At 44.2% G+C, this 19,235-nt stretch overlaps 1 protein-coding gene across 1 annotated transcript; it reads left to right on the top strand.

The window, feature by feature from the left end:
- Positions 1-2,679: 2,679 nt before the first annotated feature.
- Positions 2,680-5,238, top strand: LOC120055990 (general transcription factor II-I repeat domain-containing protein 2B-like). The gene is made up of 2 exons (XM_039004096.1): positions 2,680-4,523; positions 4,651-5,238. The coding sequence occupies exons 1-2, from the start codon at positions 3,076-3,078 to the stop codon at positions 4,655-4,657; spliced, it is 1,455 nt and encodes a 484-aa protein (XP_038860024.1). The 5' UTR covers positions 2,680-3,075; the 3' UTR covers positions 4,658-5,238.
- The last annotated feature ends 13,997 nt before the right edge of the window (positions 5,239-19,235 follow it).

Here is a 19,235-nt window from a genome sequence, read left to right as displayed (position 1 = left end):
GTAATAAAATGTGGAAAAAGTCAAGTGGTCTGAACACTTTCCAAATGCACTGCATGTTTATGCAGCATTTATAGAGTATGACATAGGTTTATGCTATATAAATACAAGTATTACTTTGTTTACTAAAACATTTCCCCAACAACACTGTAGTCCCTTTTGTCTGGGTCTTGTTGTTTTCTAAACTAAGTAATGCATTTCTCTGTTTAAGTAAACTTACTGAGAATTTCTCATGCAAACTAAGAAAAGTCAACACATAGCTAATTGACACTAAAGAAGACACACTTCCCTCCATACCCAGCACTGACCGTTTTTATACTTTTTCTAACATTGATATTTAGATGTGTCAATGACAACCGTATAATTCTCAGTATCTTATTTGAAAATTGGGGAGACTTAAAAGAACATCAAAAGAGCTATACAATATAGCTCTCTATATATTCAGTATGACATCTGCCTCTGTCTGCTTCACCTGCAAACTTCAATAGTCCATTGTTAGAAAAATAAAAGCATGAGTAAGCCAGTCGGTGAGCCATTCATAATAATCTTCACATTATTTTACTAAAATATTGGATTCTACATATCGATTCATAATATAATTCTGTCATGCTGGAAACATAAATAAACAGACAGATGAAACATTAAAGCTGCAATATGTCACTTTTTGGGTGACCCGACCAAATTCACGTAGAAAAGTATGTTATAGATCTGTCATTCTCGTTGAAATTAAGTCTAAGAAGTCGTAGAAATGTTCTGTGTGCTATTTCTATGCTTCCCGTTCTTAAGTTTAGTTTTTGCCTATCTTAGTTTCAGTTTTTACACAGGCTTCAAACAGCTGAAAATACAATAGTTATGGTTATGGAAAATATTTTTCACACAGATTTAGATAGTACAATGATTCTCTACACTATACTTGCTTGTTTTATCATATAAACTAAAATTAGGAGAACTATTAGAATTTTTGCAATCAGGAAATGGCAGAGCGATTTCTGCATAGCGCATCTTTAAGTCAGATTATGTTGATAATGGTCATTTTGTTTAACTGTCATTCTTTCAATGTCATCTTTGCATAGACAGTGTCAGGATTTGGCCAGGATTGTTCAGGTTTTGGTCACTAGATGCCCCCATTGTGCTTTTTTGACCCTTTTGTTTTCCCCTTGTTCTAGTTATTATTTGCACCTGTGCCTCATTTCCCTTGAATGTATTTAAACCCTTAGTGTTCCTCAGTTCTTTGCTCTGTGTTTGAATGTTAGCACCCTGCCCCAGCCATGCTGTGAACATTTGTTTCTCCAGTTGGATTTTCTTGCGGTACTCTGGTTTTGTTCTTGTTTATTTTTGATTATTCTTTTGAGGTTTGTTTTTTCCCTGCTGTTCTTACCACTTTGTGGATTTTCCTTGTGTCTTGGAGGATATACATTTTTTCTCTTGGATTTACTTTTGACGTTGTGGATTTATATTTTTGCCTGAAGATCTTTTTACTTTATTAAATCACCGTCTCAAGTACTGCTGTGTCTGCCTCATCTTCTGGGTTCTGCCGACTATTAGTGGCTCAGTTTACTAAGTGACTGTTTCTCACACCGGAGACCCGAGTTCGTAACCGGGTCCTGACAGACAGGCAAACAGTGTGATTGACTGACTGACTGAGTCTTCAGTTCATTACTGCAGATCTACTCAACAGTTGGTTTAATCTAGCCACTTCTCACCTCCTCACCAATGGTTATAGTGGGTCGCAGGTAGTGTGTGAGACAGCTATAAACTATGACGTTAGCCAAACAGGGGCTCCATTACTCCTCAGCGCTTACTCATCATACACTCATTTCTGTTAATCATGATTTCTTTACTGGACGTCAGGGTTTGTGTTTGATGGTGAAATTTGTCTACTTTAAATCGTATTATTAGACAACACAGGGTCTGCATGTCTGTGTGGACTCTGTATGCTCCATGGGGTAGTCCATTTGTTTTTTGGATGAAAGAAAGAGATGACTTGTGCTCCAAGAGGAGATTAGTAACCATTACAGTTTCCTGTCTGAGGTAAATCAAACACATGACCAATCAAAAACTCCCATAGTAAGCCTATTTCATACAGACCGGCGCTAGCAGCAAGTTCAACAGGGGGAATAGTGGTGTCACAGTGATTTATGTCCCCACAGCTTCCAGCAGCAGCTCCCTCCCTCCCAGCAGCCCCTGACTTTGACACAGCAGCCATTTTTTTTAACCATTTGAAATGGAGATAATGAGGAATCCCAGTGGTTTCTTTGGCTTCAAAAGAGCCTTGCGTGTAAAAACAAAAGAGCCTGGGTCTGAATGCTAGCTCTGCGGCCCTCCCTCCACCCATCCTTCACAACTGTATTGAGTGCCAGCCAAAGGCCTTGAAAAAGGGGAAGTGGCCCTTTCACCCCCCACCACCACCTGAGGAAAGATAGGTCATGTGACAAGGTGACTGGGGGACAAGAGATTTCAAAGATTTTACTGAGTTACAGTTCATATAAAGCACATGTGTCAAACTCAAGGCCCGCGGGCCAGATGTGGCCCGCCAGGTCATTTTATGTGGCCCGCGAGAGCTTAAAAGTTTTGAGTGTCTAAAAATAAATACCAAAAAATAAATTAAGAGCGTGCTTTGACCAAAAACTACATTCCCACAATGCCTTTCGACTACGCTAGCCACGGCAGTGTCCATGCCAACGAGAGGAATTGAGATATAAATAATGATCCCAAAATGTCCAGAAAGAGAAAAGTTGATGCAGACGGAAGACTGTTTCAAGAAAGATGGGAAGGCGAATACTTGTTTGTGCTTCAAGGAGAAAGACCGGTATGTCTTTTGTGTTACGAGGCGGTGTCGGTTGTCAAAGAGTACAATCTGCGTCGACATTTTGACACCAAACACGGAGCTAAGTACGCTAAAGCTAGCCTTCAAGAAAAGCAACAAATTGCCCAAGAATTAAAAGGCAAACTGCGGTCGCAGCAGAGTTTGTTCATGAAAACGAAAACGAGGCCGCGGTGAAAGCTAGCTTCATTGTGGCTGAAGAAATCGCCCACGCTTCCAAGTCTTTTTCAGAGGGAGCGTTTTTGAAGCAGTGCATGCTGAAGGTCTGTGAGCAGGTGTGTCCCGACCAGTTACAGACTTTTAAAAATGTCAGTTTATCAAGAAACACCATCGCCGACCGAGTGAAGGAACTAGCAGAAAATCTTACAACACAGCTGGCCGAGGAGACACGCAGCTACACAGCTTTTTCATTAGCTGTTGATGAAAGCACAGATAACACGGACACAGCGCAGTTATCAATTTTTATTAGAGGCGTAAAGTCGGACCTCTCTATCACTGAGGAGCTGTTGGATGTGGCTGCAATGCATGGGACCACGACGGGACAGAACATTTTTGATGCGGTAGAGAAGTCCGTAAGTAAAAATGCATTGCAGTGGGAAAACTTGGTAGGATTAACTACAGACGGTGCACCGGCAATGTGTGGAGGAAAAGTGGGCTTGGTTGGACTAATGAAGGGGAAAATGCAAAAAATGAACTGTCACACGCCTTTGATAACGTATCATTGCATTATCCATCAAGAAGCTTTGTGTGGGAAGGTGCTGGGGATGGAGGACATTGTGACCACAGTCATGAAAACAGTGAACTTCATTCGGGCGCGTGGCCTGAATCACCGTCAGTTCCAGCAGTTTTTGCTGGAGATGGGCTCGGAACACGGGGATGTGCTGTACCATACAGAAGTGCGGTGGCTGAGTAGGAGCAAAGTCCTCAAGCGATTTTTCGAGCTCAGGAAAGACATTGCTCTTTTTATGCAGAGTAAAGGAAAACTCATGTCTGAACTATCAGATCCAAAGTGGATGTGTGACTTTGCTGTGTTGTGTGACATAACCGACCATCTCGCCCAGCTGAATCAGAAGCTGCAGGGACGCAAACAAGTCATCGCGCAGATGTCCGACACGATCACGGCTTTCCAGCGTAAATTGGACTTATGGATGTGGCAAGTGAAACAGGACAATCTTGTTCACTTTCCTGTTTGTCAGAGCATGTCAGCCTCATTTCCCGAGACTTTTTCATGTGCTCAGTTGGCTACCAAACTGAGCTGGTTAAAGACTGAGTTTGATCAGCGCTTCTCTGACTTCAGAGCACAACAGTCTGGCTTTGACATCTTTGCCAATCCTTTCACCACCGATGTCTGCACTGCACCCCAACACCTTCAGATGGAGCTAATTGAGCTTCAAAGCGACAGTGGCCTGAGAGCAAAGTTTCAGGATGCTACAATCCAGGACTTTTACCGTCTGCTGCCTCCTGGTTTGATGCCACAGCTTCGACTTCATGCTGCCCGTGTTCTGTCCATGTTTGGGAGCACCTATCTGTGCGAACAGTTTTTTTCCATAATGAATCTGAACAAAAACAAGCACAGATCACGCCTCACGGATGACAACCTCCATGCTGTTCTACGCATTGCCTCAGCACAGGACCTAAAACCAGACATTGACACACTGGTAACGGGAAAACGGTGTCAGACATCTGGTCAGAAAACACACAGGCAAGCATTTTTTTTTTAAACTTAATTAAAATATAATAAAATGTAATTCAACCAAGAAGAAGAACAGTTAAACTGTGTGCAATTTAATGATTGTGCTTGCATTTTGTTTTGTGTTTATCATTTTCAGAACATGATCAATCGATAGTAGAGAGAGAATCCACTTGGTGTGTTCAAGGACAGGCAGCATCTCCTCATCAAAGACTAACCGAAAAACTTGACCAATATAGTTGTGAACTGAGTCAACCTTTATTTTGGTATTTTTAGTTGATTACATATTATTTATGTGTAGCTGCTGTAGTAATGATTTAATGTTTGCAGGTTTATGTGTGTATGCAGACAAATTGTTGTCATCAAACCATCAGTTGGGTGCACGGCTGTGTGCAGCCTTTTTTTGTAAAATGCTACATGTGTCATACATGTTCTTTGCAGCTCAGTTTTATGTTATTTTTCTTTATTCACTTGGACAGTTTGATCCTTCATTAATGGAGTTATGTGGGTTTTCATAAGCTGACAAAATTTAAAAGGATTTATGTTAGAGCTACAAGCAAACATATATTTTCTATGCAACTGTAATTGTCACTTGAATAAGTTATAATAAATAATGAGTTATTTAACATTAAGGAGGAGTTACATTTATTTTACATTACATTCGATTACATTTATAAGTTACATCTGGCCCTTTGAGGACAGCCATTATGCTGATGTGGCCCTCGGTGAAAATGAGTTTGACACCCCTGATATAAAGTAATTAGGCCCTAATCTATGGATTTCTCATCACTGGGAATCAAGATGTGCATCTGTTGGTCACAGATGCTGTACATCCATGGCTGTCCTCCACATGCTGCTGTGGTGGATATGATGCTGGGGAATATGATGCTGGGGAATATGATGCTTGTCCTAATTGAAAGACAGATTACATCAATAAAGTTTCTAGAACTTGTTTCTCCTCTGAAATTCTATCAGTATTTAGCAGGACAGAATACATGCTCCAATGGATTTTTTCATGAATAATGCTTCACTTACTTGCATTCGGACTCTTGGTCCTTTGAAGTGGTGTCTGTGTTATAGGGGAGCAACGGGGGTGTCAGCAACAGGTGTGGCTGAAATAGCCGAATCCACTAATTTGAAGTGGTTTCCACATACTTTTGTATATATAGTGTACCTTAAAAAAAAATCTGGCATCTTTATTTCAGCTCATTTTATTTCATTGTTTATTTAACCCTTATTTTACCAGGTAAGTTGATTGAGAACACATTCTCATTTACAGCAACGGCCTGGGGAATAGTTAAAGGGAAGAGGGGGGGGGGGGGGGGGGGGGTTAAATGAGCCAATTGTAAGCTGAGGATGATTAGGTGACCATGATGGTATGAGGGCCAGATTGGGAATTTAGCCAGGACACCGGGGATAAAACCCCTACTCTTATGATAAGTGCCAAGGGATCTTTCTTGACCACTGAGAGTCAGGACACTGTTTAACGGAAAGACGGAATGACGAAAGACGGAATGAAACATGGGAACAATACTTTACATGTTGCCTTTATATTTGTTCAAAATAAAGGGTTGTGTTTCATTTGAGTACCATTTAACTTTGTTAAAATCAAATCAAAGTTATTTGTCACATGCGCCGAATACAACAGGTGTAGACCTTACCGTGAAATGTTTACTTACATGCTTACCCGCTAGCTGTCTGAATCGCCGTGTCTCCAGCTCGCCCAGCTACTCACTGGACCCAATGGTCCCTCGGCTACGCATGCCTCTCCTTAATGTCAATATGCCTTGTCCATTGCTGTTTTGGTTAGTTATTATTGCCTTATTTCACTGTAGAGCCTCTAGCCCTGCTCAATACGCCTTAGCTAAAATGGCATTGTTGGTTAAGGGCTTGTTATTAATTTATTTACCTTTATTTGGGGTAGGGGGCAGTATTTTCACGTCTGGATGAAATGCATGCCAAGAGTAAACTGCCTGCTACAAAGCAGTTGATTTGGATAGAAAACGCTCTGACGTTTCTAAAACTGTTTGAATGATGTCTGTGAGTATAACAGAACTCATATGGCAGGCAAAAACCTGAGAAAAAATCCAACCAGGAAGTGAGAAATCTGAGGTTGGTCGATTTTCAACTCAGCTCCTATTGAAGATACAGTGGGATATTGGTAATGTTGCACTTCCTCCTAAGGCTTCCACTAGATGTCAACAGTCTTTAGAACCTTGTCTGATACTTCTACTGTGAATTGGGGCCGAAGGAGAGGGGATTGAGTAAGGTCTATCATGAGCTGAACATGCGCTGACCATGCGCGTTCACGTGAGAGCGAGCTCTGTTCCATCGCACTACTGAAGACAAAGGAATTCTCCGGTTGGAACATTATTGAAGAATTATGTTAAAAACATCCTAAAGATTGATTCAATACTTCGTTTGTCATGTTTTTACGGACTGTAATATAACTTTAACTTTTTGTCCGTACTTTTCGCTGGACTTGCCCGCGCGTCGTGAGTTTGGAAAGTGTACTGAACGCTAGAACAACAAGGAGGAATTTGGACATAAATGATGGACATTATCGAACAAAACAAACATTTATTGTGGAACTGGGATTCCTGGGAGTGCATTCCGATGAAAATCAGCAAAGGTAAGTGAAGATTTATAATGCTTTTATGACTTTTGTTGACTGCATAATATGGCGGCTATATTTGTGGCTTGATTGGGCTCTGAGCGCCGACTCAGATTATTGCATGGTTTGCTTTTTCTGTAAAGCTTTTTTGAAATCTGACACAGCGGTTGCATTAAGGAGAAGTGCATCAAAATTCCATGCATAACAGTTGTATCTTTTAGCAATGTTTATTATGAGTATTCCTGTAAATTGATGTGGCTCTCTGCAAAATCAAAGGATGTTTTGGAACTTCTGAACGTAAGGCGCCAATGTAAACTCAGATTTTTGGATATAAATATGAACTTTACCGAACAAAACATACATGTATTGTGTAACATTAAGGCCTATGAGTGTCATCTGATTAAGATCCTCAAAGGTTAGTGATTCATTTTATCTATATTTCTGCTTTTTGTGAATCCTCTCTTTGGCTGGAAAAATGGCTGTGTTATTCTGTGAATAGGCACTCACCTAACATTATCGTTTGGTTTGCTTTCGTCGTAAAGCCTTTTTGAAATCGGACACTGTGGCTGGATTTACAACAAGTGTATCTTTAAAATGGTGTAAAATACATGTATGTTTGAGGAATTTTAATTATGGGATTTCTGTTGTTTTGAATTTGGCGCCCTGCAGTTTCACTGGCTGTTGAAGAGGTGGGACGCTACCGTCTCACGTACACTAGAGAGGTTTTAAGGCCTTGTTTTTATTTTTTTATTTTTTATTTCACCTTTATTTAACCAGGTAGGCTAGTTGAGAACAAGATCTCATTTACAACTGCGACCTGGCCAAGATAAAGCAAAGTAGTGCGACACAAACAACAACACAGAGTTAAACATGGAATAAACAAACATACAGTCAATAACACAATAGAAAAAGTATATATACAGTGTGTGCAAATGAGGTAGGAATAGGGGGTGCTGTTTGCACTTTGTAATAATTTCGTTCCCAAATTAAACTGCCTCGTACTCAATTCTTGCTCGTACAATATGCATATTATTATTACTATTGGATAGAAAACACTCTCTAGTTTCTAAAACCGTTTGAATTATATCTGTGAGTAAAACAGAACTGGAGTTGGAGCAATTTTCCTATGAGGATGTGAGAATGCTGAATTCTGCTGGCTGTTCTGAGGTCGGTTTATTAATTTGCCTGTCTTCTATTGGTTGAGATGCACTGCATACGCCTTCCCCTGGATGTCAGCGAATAGTGAGAATTGAAATGGAGTTGCTGGGCAGATCTGAGAGCTTATAAATGGGCTGGGAACGTGGGGTCCTTCCTTTCTTCTCTTCGCCATGACGCAAAAAGGACCTCTGGATGTCGTTCTAGAAAGCTCCCGTTATAGCCCTTAGATATATCCGGCTCTGTTTTTATTCGATATAGGTGTTAAAGACATCATAATGTTGTTATTTTAAACCGAGTTATATCAGTTTATATCAGTATATTGTGATTTTCGGATATTTATTAGTGCTGCGTTATAGTGAGTTGGACACGTCTTTGCCACATGGCTAATGTTTACTGCTAATTCCAACGTTGAAGACTACATTCTACAACCGAGCAACGATTCTTTTGGACAAAGGACAACTTGCCCAAGATTCTGATGGGAGCTCATCAAAAAGTAAGAACTATTTATGATGTTAATTCGTTGTTCTGTTGAAAAATGTAAAACTCATATTCCGCCATTAATTTCGGTGCGGTCTCGCTTTAACGCACGCTGTATGTCGTAGTAACGTTAATTTTAAAAATCTAACACAGCGATTGCATTAAGAACTAATGTATCTTTCATTTGCTGTCCAACCTGTATTTTTTAGTCAAGTTTAGGATTAGTTACTGATTAGATTAGGTGCCTCTCCCAAGATTTCTCCCGACATATTGTTGGCAGCTTGGCTACTTTTCTCATGTCAACCACGTGTCAACCACGATTTGTGCCGCTAAATATGCACATTTTCGAACAAACTCTATATGTATTGTGTAATATGATGTTATAGGACTGTCATCTGAAGAAGTTTGAGAAGGTTAGTGAAAAAATTAATATCTTTTGCTGGTTTATTCGTTATCGCTATTGTTGGCCTGAATCAATGCTGTTGTGTGGTTGGCTATTGTAGTAAGCTAATATAATGCTATATTGTGTTTTCGCTGTAAAACACTTAAAAAATCTGAAATATTGGCTGGATTCACAAGATCTTTGTCTTTCATTTGCTGTATGCTGTGTATTTTTCAGAAATGTTTTATGATGAGTATTTGGGTAATACACGATGGTCTCTGTAGTTATTCTAGTTGCTTTGGTGAGAGTTGTGATGGTGGCTGCAATGGTAAACTATGATTTATACCTGAAATATGCACATTTTTCTAACAAAACATATGCTATACAATAAATATGTTATCAGACTGTCATCTGATGAAGTTGTTTCTTGGTTAGTGGCTATTTATTTCTTTATTTGGTCGAAATTGTGATAGCTACCTATGCAGGAAAAAAATGGTGGGAAAAAAAAGTTGTGTCTTTTGCTATCGTGGTTAGCTAATAGATTTACATATTGTGTCTTCCCTGTAAAACATTTTAAAAATCAGAAATGATGGCTGGATTCACAAGATGTGTATCTTTCATCTGGTGTCTTGGACTTGTGATTTAATGATATTTAGATGCTAGTATTTACTTTACGCTATACTAGGCTATGCTAGTCAGCTTTTTAACTGATGGGGGTGCTCCCGGATCCGGGATTGTGACCAAGTAGAAGATAAGGGAGGTAAGGCAAAAAATTGTCCAGAGTGGCGAAATAATTACAATATAACAATTAAACACTGGAGTGATAGATGTGCAGAAGATGAGTGTGCAAGTAGAGATACTGGGGTGCAAAGGAGCAAAATAAATAAAATAACAGTATGGGGATGAGGTAGTTGGATGGGCTAATTACAGATAGGCTATGTACAGATGCAGTGATTTGTGAGCTGCTCTGACAGCTGGTGCTTAAAGTTAGTGAGGGTGATATGAGTCTCCAGCTTCAGTGATTTTTGCAGTTCGTTCCAGTCATTGGCAGCAGAGAACTGGAAGGAAAGGCGGCCAAAGGGGGAATTGGCTTTGGGGGTGACCAGTGAGATATACCTGCTGGAGCGCGTGCTACGGGTGGGTGCTGCTATGGTGACCAGTGAGCTGAGATAAGGCGGGGCTTTACCTAGCAAAGACTTGTAGATTACCTGGATTACCAGTGGGTTTGGCGACGAGTATGAAGCGAGGGCCAGTCAATGAGAACGTACAGGTCGCAGTGGTGGGTAGTATATGGGGCTTTGGTGACAAAACGGATTGGAGCTGCCTAATGTGAGTCTGGAAGGAGAGTTTACAGTCTAGCCAGACACCTAGGTATTTGTAGTTTTCCACATATTCTAAGTCAGAACCGTCCAGAGTAGTGATGCTGGACCGGCGGGCAGGTGTGGGCAGCGATCAGTTTAACCTGTTATGGCTGCAAGGGGCAGTATTGAGTAGCCAGTTAAATCGTGCCCATTTCAAACGGCCTCGTACTCAATTCTTGCTCGTACAATATGCATATTATTATTACTATTGGATAGAAAACACTCTTTAGTTTCTAAAACCGTTTGAATTATTTCTCTGAGTGAAACAGAAGTCATTCTGCAGCACACTTCCTGACCAGGAAGTGGAATGTCAGAAATCGATGCTTTGTTCAACTTCCTGCCTATACATGGGCATGATACGTAAGAGTCTACATACACTTCATACACCTTCCCCTGGTTGTCAAGAGGCGGTGAGAGAAAAAAATTCGTGTTTATCTTGGTCTGAGGTGGAATTAAAGCTCTTTGTTTGACGTGACCGTCCACTTCCTGTTTCTGGAGCGCGCGAAAGAGGACATGGATTTGCCTTCTGTTTTGCTCTCGTTATGGACGACTAACATCTCCGTCTTAGATTTTATTTGATACATGTGACCATATCATCGTAAAGTATGTTTTTTCAATATAGTTTAATCAGATTATTTAAATTTTTTCGGGAGTTTTGCCGTGTTCCGTTCTCTGACTTTGTTGACGTTGGAGAGATCCGTAGCACTTGGCAAGTGCCCATGCTAAATGAAGAGGGAAATTTGCCGTTCCAGATCCAAACAACGACTGTTCTGGACAAAGGACACCTTGTCCAACATTCTGACTGTCACGTTCCTGACCTGTTGTCTGTTATTTTTGTATGTGTCTTCTGTGTCTGTATGTTCGTTCGTACCACACGGGACTGTAGCGTTTGTTCGGTCGTTTGTTATAGTCTGTACCTGTTCCTGCGTTCTTCGTGTTATATGTAAGTTCTCATGTTTTAGGTCAGTCTACGTTCGTTTTGTTATTTTGTAGTCATTCCAAGTGTTTGTTTTCGTGTTCGTTTTCGGAAGTTAATAAATTCATTATGTTTTCAAAACCCGCTGCATTTTGGTCTGATCACTACTCCTCCTCTTCGGATGAAGAGGAGGAGGAAAACCGTTACAGAACCACCCACCAATCCAGGACCAAGCAGCGGCAACAGGAGAGGCTGAATTATTTGGAGAAATGGACATGGGAGGACGACCTAGAAGGCAAAGGACCCTGGGCACAGCCAGGAGAATATCGCCGCCCCAAAGAGGAGCTGGAGGCAGCTAAAGCTGAGAGGCGGCGATATGAGGAGGCAGCACGGAAACAAGGCTGGAAGCCCGTAAGTCAAACCCAAAAATTTCTTGGGGGGGGGGGCTCTCGGGAAGTGTAGTTGGGTCAGTCGGGAGACGTGAGCCAACTCCTCCTGCTTACCGTAAGGAGCCGGTGAGGGCGGAGTTGGAGGTGAGTGACGCAGAGACAGTAAAGGAGTTAATGGAGAAATTGGAGGAGAGAGTTATGAGGGATGTACTGGTTTGGTGCTTTAGGCACGGCATTCGTCCGACTGAACGTGTTTGTGAGTTGATGTCACCGGGTACAGCTCTCCATACTCGTCCTGAGGTGCGTGCTAGCCGTCTGGTTAAGACAGTGCCTACACCACGCACCAAGCCTTCTGTGCGTCTTCAGAATCCTATGCGTCCTAATACTGCTCCCCGCACTAGCCCTGTGGTGCGTGTCTCCAGCCCAGTACCACCAGTGCTGATACCACGCACCAAGCCTCATGTGCGTATCCAGAGCCCTGTTCCTCCTCCACGCACTCTCCCTGTGGTGTGTGTATCCAGCCCAGTGCCTCCAGTTCCGGCACCACGCACCAGGCCTACAGTGCGTCTCAGCCGGCCAGAGTCTGCCGTCTGCCCAACGGCGCCTGAACTGCCCGTCTGCCAAGCGGCGCCTGAACTGCCCGTCTGCCAAGCGGCGCCTGAACTGCCCGTCTGCCAAGCGGCGCCTGAACTGCCCGTCTGCCAAGCGGCGCCTGAACTGCCCGTCTGCCCAACGGCGCCTGAACTGCCCGTCTGCCCAACGCCGTCTGAACTGTCCGTCTGCCAAGCGCCGCATGAACTGCCCGTCTGTATTGAGCCTTCAAAGCCGCCCGTCTGCCATGAGCCTACAGAGCCGTCCGCCAGACAGGAGCCGCTAGAGCCTTCCGCCAGACAGGAGCCGCTAGAGCCTTCCGCCAGACAGGAGCAGCCAGAGCCTTCCGCCAGACCGGAGCAGCCAGAGCCTTCCGCCAGACCGGAGCAGCCAGAGCCTTCCGCCAGACCGGATCAGCCAGAGCCTTCCGCCAGACCGGATCAGCCAGAGCCTTCCGCCAGACCGGATCAGCCAGAGCCTTCCGCCAGACCGGATCAGCCAGAGCCTTCCGCCAGACCGGATCAGCCAGAGCCTTCCGCCAGACCGGATCAGCCAGAGCCGTCAGCGAGCCATGACCAGCCAGAGCCGTCAGCGAGCCATGACCAGCCAGATCCGTCAGCCAGCCATGAGCAGCCAGACCCGTCAGCCAGCCATGAGCAGCCAGATCCGTCAGCCAGCCATGAGCAGCCAGATCCGTCAGCCAGCCATGAGCAGAAAGAGCCCGCCGGCCAGGATCCGCCAGAGCCCGCCGGCCAGGATCCGCCAGAGCCCGCCGGCCAGGATCCGCCAGAGCCCGCCGGCCAGGATCCGCCAGAGCCCGCCGGCCAGGATCCGCCAGAGCCCGCCGGCCAGGATCCGCCAGAGCCCGCCAGCCAGGATCCGCCAGAGCCCGTCAACCAGGATCCGCCAGACAGTCATGAGCTGCCCTCCAGTCATGAGCTGCCCTCCAGTCATGAGCTGCCCTCCAGTCATGAGCTGCCCTCCAGTCATGAGCTGCCTTCCAGTCATGAGCTGCCTTCCAGTCATGAGCTGCCCTCCAGTCATGAGCTGCCTTCCAGTCATGAGCTGCCCTCCAGTCATGAGCTGCCCTCCAGTCATGAGCTGCCCTCCAGTCATGAGCTGCCACCCAGTCCGGAGCTGCCACCCAGTCCGGAGCTGCCACCCAGCCCGGAGCTGCCAGTAGTCCGGAGCTGCCTCTCTGTTCTGAGCTACCTCTCTGTCCTGAGCTACCTCTCTGTCCTGAGCTACCTCTCTGTCCTGAGCTACCTCTCTGTCCTGAGCTACCTCTCTGTCCTGAGCTACCTCTATGTCCTGAGTTATCTAGGGGGGACCGGTGTGAAGGTCCCTAGACCAGGGTTGGGGGCGAGGATCGCCACTCGGAGGACGCTAAGGAGGGGGACAAAGACAATGGTGGAGTGGTGTCCTCGTCCTGCGCCGGAGCCGCCACCGCGGACAGATGCCCACCCAGACCCTCCCCTTGAGTTTTAGGGGTGCGCTCGGAGTTCGCACCTTGAGGGGGGGGTTCTGTCACGTTCCTGACCTGTTGTCTGTTATTTTTGTATGTGTCTTCTGTGTCTGTATGTTCGTTCGTACCACACGGGACTGTAGCGTTTGTTCGGTCGTTTGTTATAGTCTGTACCTGTTCCTGCGTTCTTCGTGTTATATGTAAGTTCTCATGTTTTAGGTCAGTCTACGTTCGTTTTGTTATTTTGTAGTCATTCCAAGTGTTTGTTTTCGTGTTCGTTTTCGGAAGTTAATAAATTCATTATGTTTTCAAAACCCGCTGCATTTTGGTCTGATCACTACTCCTCCTCTTCGGATGAAGAGGAGGAGGAAAACCGTTACACTGACGGAAGATCACCAAAAGTAAGAAACATTTTATGATGCTATTTCTAATATCTGTCGTGCATGTGAACTGGTCGTCGGCGCCCAAGTGTTTCTGGCTATTGTGGCTATGCTAATATAACGCTACATTTTGTTTTCGCTGTAAAACATTTAATAAATCGGAAATATTGTCTGGAATCACAAGATGCCTGTCTTTCAATTGCTGTACACTATGTATTTTTCAGAAATGTTTTATGATGAGTAATTAGGTATTTGACGTTGGTGTCTGTAAATATTATGGCTGCTTTCGGTGCAATTTCTGATTGTAGCTGAAATGTAAACTATGATTTATACCTGACATATGCACATTTTTCGAACAAAACATATGCTATACAATAAATATGTTATCAGACTGTCATCTGATGAAGTTGTTTCTTGGTTAGTGGCTATTTATATCTTTATTTGGTCGAATTTGTGATAGCTACTGATGGAGTAAAAAACTGATGGAGTAAGAAAAGTGGTGTCTTTTGCTAACGTGGTTAGCTAATAGATTTACATATTTTGTCTTCCCTGTAAAACATTTTAAAAATCGGACATGTTGGCTTGATTCACAAGATGTGTACCTTTCATATGCTGTATTGGACTTGTTAATGTGTGAAAGTTAAATATTTAAAAAATATATATTTTGAATTTCGCGCCCTGCGCTTGAGCTGGATGTTGTCATAAGTGTACCGGTGTCGGGCTGCACCCCAAACAGGTTAAGAGCATGCATTTAGTTTTACTTGCATTTAAGAGCAGTTGGAGGCCACGGAAGGAGAGTTGTATGGCATTGAAGCTCGTCTGGAGGTTAGTTAACACAGTATCCAAAGAAGGGCTAGAAGTATAAAAAATGGTGTCGTCTGCGTAGAGGTGGATCAGAGAATCACCAGCAGCAAGAGCATAAGAGCATTGGCATATACAGAGAAAAGAGTCGGCCCGAGAATTGAACCCTGTGGCACCCCCATAGAGACTCCCAGAGGTCCGGACAACAGGCCCTCTGATTTGACACACTGAACTCTATTTGAGAAGTAGTTTATTGAACCAGGCGAGGCAGTCATTTGAGAAACCAAGGCTGTTGAGTCTGCCGATAAGAATGTGGTGATTGACAGAGTCGAAATCCTTGGCCAGGTCGATGAATACAGCTGCACAGTATTGTCTCTTATCGATGGCGGTTATGATATCGTTTAGGACCTTGAGCGTGGCTGAGGTGCACCCATGACCAGCTCGGAAACCAGATTGCATATCGGAGAAGGTACGGTGGGATTCGAAATGGTCGGTGATCTGTTTGTTCACTTGGCTTTCGAAGACCTTAGAAAGGCAGGGTAGGATAGATATAGGTCTGTAGCAGTTTGGTTCTAGAGTGTCTCCATCCTTTGAAGAGGGGGATGACCGCAGCAGCTTTCCAATCTTTGGGAATCTCAGACGATATGAAAGAGAGGTTGAACAGGCTAGTAATAGGGGTTGCAACAATTTCAGATGATACTTTTAGAAAGAGAGGGTCCAGATTGTCTAGCCCTGCTGATTTGTAGGAGTCCAGATTTTGCAGCTCTTTCAGAACATCAGCTATCTAGATTTGGGTGAAAGAGAAATGGGAGAGGCTTGGGCAAGTTGCTGTGGTGGATGCAGGACTGTTGACCGGGGTAGGGGTAGCAAGGTGGAAAGCATGGCCAGCCATAGAAAAATGCTTATTGAAATTCTCAATTATCATGGATTCAAATCGGTGGTGACAGTGTTTCCTAGCCTCAGTGCAGTGGGCAGCTGGGAGGAGGTGCTCTTATTCTCAATGGACTTTACAGTGTCCCAGAACCTTTTGGAGTTTGTGCTACAGGATGCAAATTTCTTTTTGAAAAAGCTAGCCTTTGCTTTCCTAACTGCCTGTGTATAATGGTTCCTAACTTCCCTGAAAAGTTGCATATCGCGGGGGCTATTCGATGCTAATGCAGTACGCCACAAGATGTTTTTGTGCTGGTCAAGGGCAGTCAGGTCTGGAGTGAACCAAGGGCTATATCTGTTCCTGGTTCTACATTTTTTGAATGGGGCATGCTTATGTAAGGTGGTGAGGAAAGCATTTTTAAAGAATAACCAGGCATCCTCTACTGTCAGAGTGAGGTCAAAATCCTTCCAGGATACCCAGTCCAGGTCGATTAGCATTTGACAGTGATGAGGGGTGGTCGTTTGACCACAGACCCATTACGGACGCAGGCAATGAGGCAGTGATTGCTGAGATCCTGGTTGAAGACAGCAGAGGTGTATTTGGAGGGCAGGTTGGTCAGGATGATTTTTATGAGGGTGCCGTGGTTACAGATTTGGGGTTGTACCTGGTAGGTTCATTGATAATTTTGTGCGATTGAGGGCATCAAGCTCAGATTGTAGGATGGCCAGGGATTTAAGCATGTCCCAGTTTAGGTCACCTAACAGCACGAGCTCTGAAGATAGATAGGGGGCAATCAATTCACAATAGGTGTCCAGGGCACAGCTGGGGGCAGAAAGTGGTCTATAGCAAGTGGCAACAGTGAGAGACTTGATTCTGGAAAGGTGGATTTTTAAAAGTGAAGCTCAAATTGTTTGGGCACAGACCTGGATAGTAAGACAGAACTCTGCATGCTATCTCTACAGTAGATTGCAACTCCGCCCCTTTTGGCAGTTCTATCTTGTCGGAAAATGTTATAGTTAGGGATGGAAATTTCAGGGTTTTTGGTGGTCTTCCTAAGCCAGGATTCAGACACGGCTAGGACATCCAGGTTGGCAAAGTGTGCTAAAGCAGTGAATAAAACAAACTTAGGGAGGAGGCTTCTAATGTTAACATGCATGAAACCAAGGCTTTTACGGTTACAGAAGTCAACAAATGAGAGCACCTGGGGAAAGGGAGTGGAGCTAGGCACTGCAGGGCCTGGATTAACCTCTACATCACCAGAGGAACAGAGGAGGAGTAGGATAAGGGTACGGCTAAAGGCTATAAGAACTGGTCGTCCGTACGTTCAGAACAGTGGAGGTAAACCTATCCATTGAGTGACGATGAGAGAGATATTGTCTCTAGAAACATAATTTAAACCAGGTGAGGTCACTGCATGTGTGGGAGGTGGATCTAAAGGGTTAAGAAAAATAAGAGTTAAAAAGATTTATTAAATAAACTCAAGTTTTATAAAGTAATGTGCGGGGGTACAGGTTAGTCTGTAATATGTACATGTAGGTAGGGGTAAAGTAACTATGCATAGATAATAAACAGCGAGTAGCAGCAGTGCAAAAAAGGGGAGAGCACAGAGAGAGAAAAAAAGAGCTCAACCAGGCCAGGCCAGTAGAGTGGAAGAAGCGCCAGGGGGCTGTAGGGTGGTGGGGTGGATTAGTCAGTGGGGACTATAAAAGTGGATGTACCAGGGTTTTAGGCCTGGTGTGAATGAGTGGCTGGTGGGAGTTGAAGGGGGCTAGGGAGATGGTCAAAAGGAGCATTTGGGCAGATGAAGAAGTCATCATCATTAAGCCGCTGGAAGTTTACTGTCCAGTTATAAAAGTAATTTCTAAATTAGGGGATGGGGGAGTGCATGTGAAAGGGGAGAAGGGCTCAGAGTGGCTGAGAAGATCTGGGGGCGGTGCAGAGTAAAGCTGTGGCCTGTGGGTCTGAGGGACTCTGTGGGACTGGGGGGAAATTCATTACGGGCACAGCCCAGCCTTTGTTCTGGCAGTAGGTTGATTGGAGTGCTGACCTTGCCTCCCAGCCTGCCCTGCACACTCTGCTCTGACTGGACCAGTGGAGGATGAGTTTAAGAGCAAGGCATTTAACCTTCAACTGAATTCCAACCTCAGCCACAGCAGACAAAGGTTGGCATAATTTATTAGCAAAGGCTTGCCTAAACAGCCGCTATTAGGATGATATAGATGCTATACAAACTTGGATAATATAGATCCTATACAACCTGAAACAAAGAGTTGAAAAACTGTTGTGTCTCCCGGGAGGAGATTTTGTCAGCTCTACGTGAAAAATCAGTTTCTGGTTCTGAGGAGTACAGTCGTGGCCAAAAGTTTTGAAAATGACACAAATATTAATTTCCACAAAGTTTGCTGCTTCAGTGTCTTTAGATATTTTTGTCAGAAGTTACTATGGAATACTGAAGTATAACTACAAGCATTTCATAAGTGTCAAAGGCTTTTATTGACAATTACATGAAGTTGATGCAAAGAGTCAATATTTGCAGTGTTGACCGTTCTTTTTGAAGACCTCTGCAATCCGCCCTGGCATGCTGTCAATTAACTTCTGGGCCACATCCTGACTGATGGCAGCCCATTCTTGCATAATCAATGCTTGGAGTTTGTAAGATTTAGTGGGTTTTTGATGGTCCACCTGCCTCTTGAGGATTGACCACAAGTTCTCAATGGGATTAAGGTCTGGGGAGTTTCCTGGCCATGGACCCAAAATATCGATGTTTTGTTCCCCGAGCCACTTAGTTATCACTTTTGTCTTATGGCAAGGTGCTCCATCGTGCTGGAAAAGGCATTGTTCGTCACCAAACTGTTCCTGGATGGTTGGGAGAAGTTGCTCTCGGAGGATGTGTTGGTACCATTTTCTATTATAATTGGAAAGGGGATTCATCAAAGAAAAGGACTTTACCCCAGTCCTCAGCAGTCCAATCCCTGTACCTTTTGCAGAATATCAGTCTGTCCCTGATGTTTTTCCTGGAGAGAAGTGGCTTCTTTGCTGCCTTTCTTGACACCAGGCCATCCTCCAAAAGTGTTCGCCTCACTGTGCGTGCAGATGCACTCACACCTGCCTGCTGCCATTCCTGAGCAAGCGCTGTACTGTTGGTGCCTCGATCCCGCAGCTGAATCAACTTTAGGTCCTGGCGGTCCTGGCGCTTGCTGGACTTTCTTGGGCACCCTGAAGCCTTCTTCACGACAATTGAACCTCTCTCCTTGAAGTTCTTGGTGATCCGATAAATGGTTGATTTAGTTCCAATCTTACTGGCAGCAATATCCTTGCC

The sequence above is a fragment of the Salvelinus namaycush genome, chromosome 11, assembly GCF_016432855.1.
Source record: "Salvelinus namaycush isolate Seneca chromosome 11, SaNama_1.0, whole genome shotgun sequence".
Taxonomy (NCBI): domain Eukaryota; kingdom Metazoa; phylum Chordata; class Actinopteri; order Salmoniformes; family Salmonidae; genus Salvelinus; species Salvelinus namaycush.
This window is presented reverse-complemented; position numbering and strand designations above follow the sequence as displayed.

What these genes read in the sequence shown, in the direction of transcription:
- LOC120055990 (XM_039004096.1), top strand. Translation starts at nt 3,076, where the DNA reads ATGCTGAAGGTCTGTGAGCAGGTGTGTCCCGACCAGTTACAGACTTTT.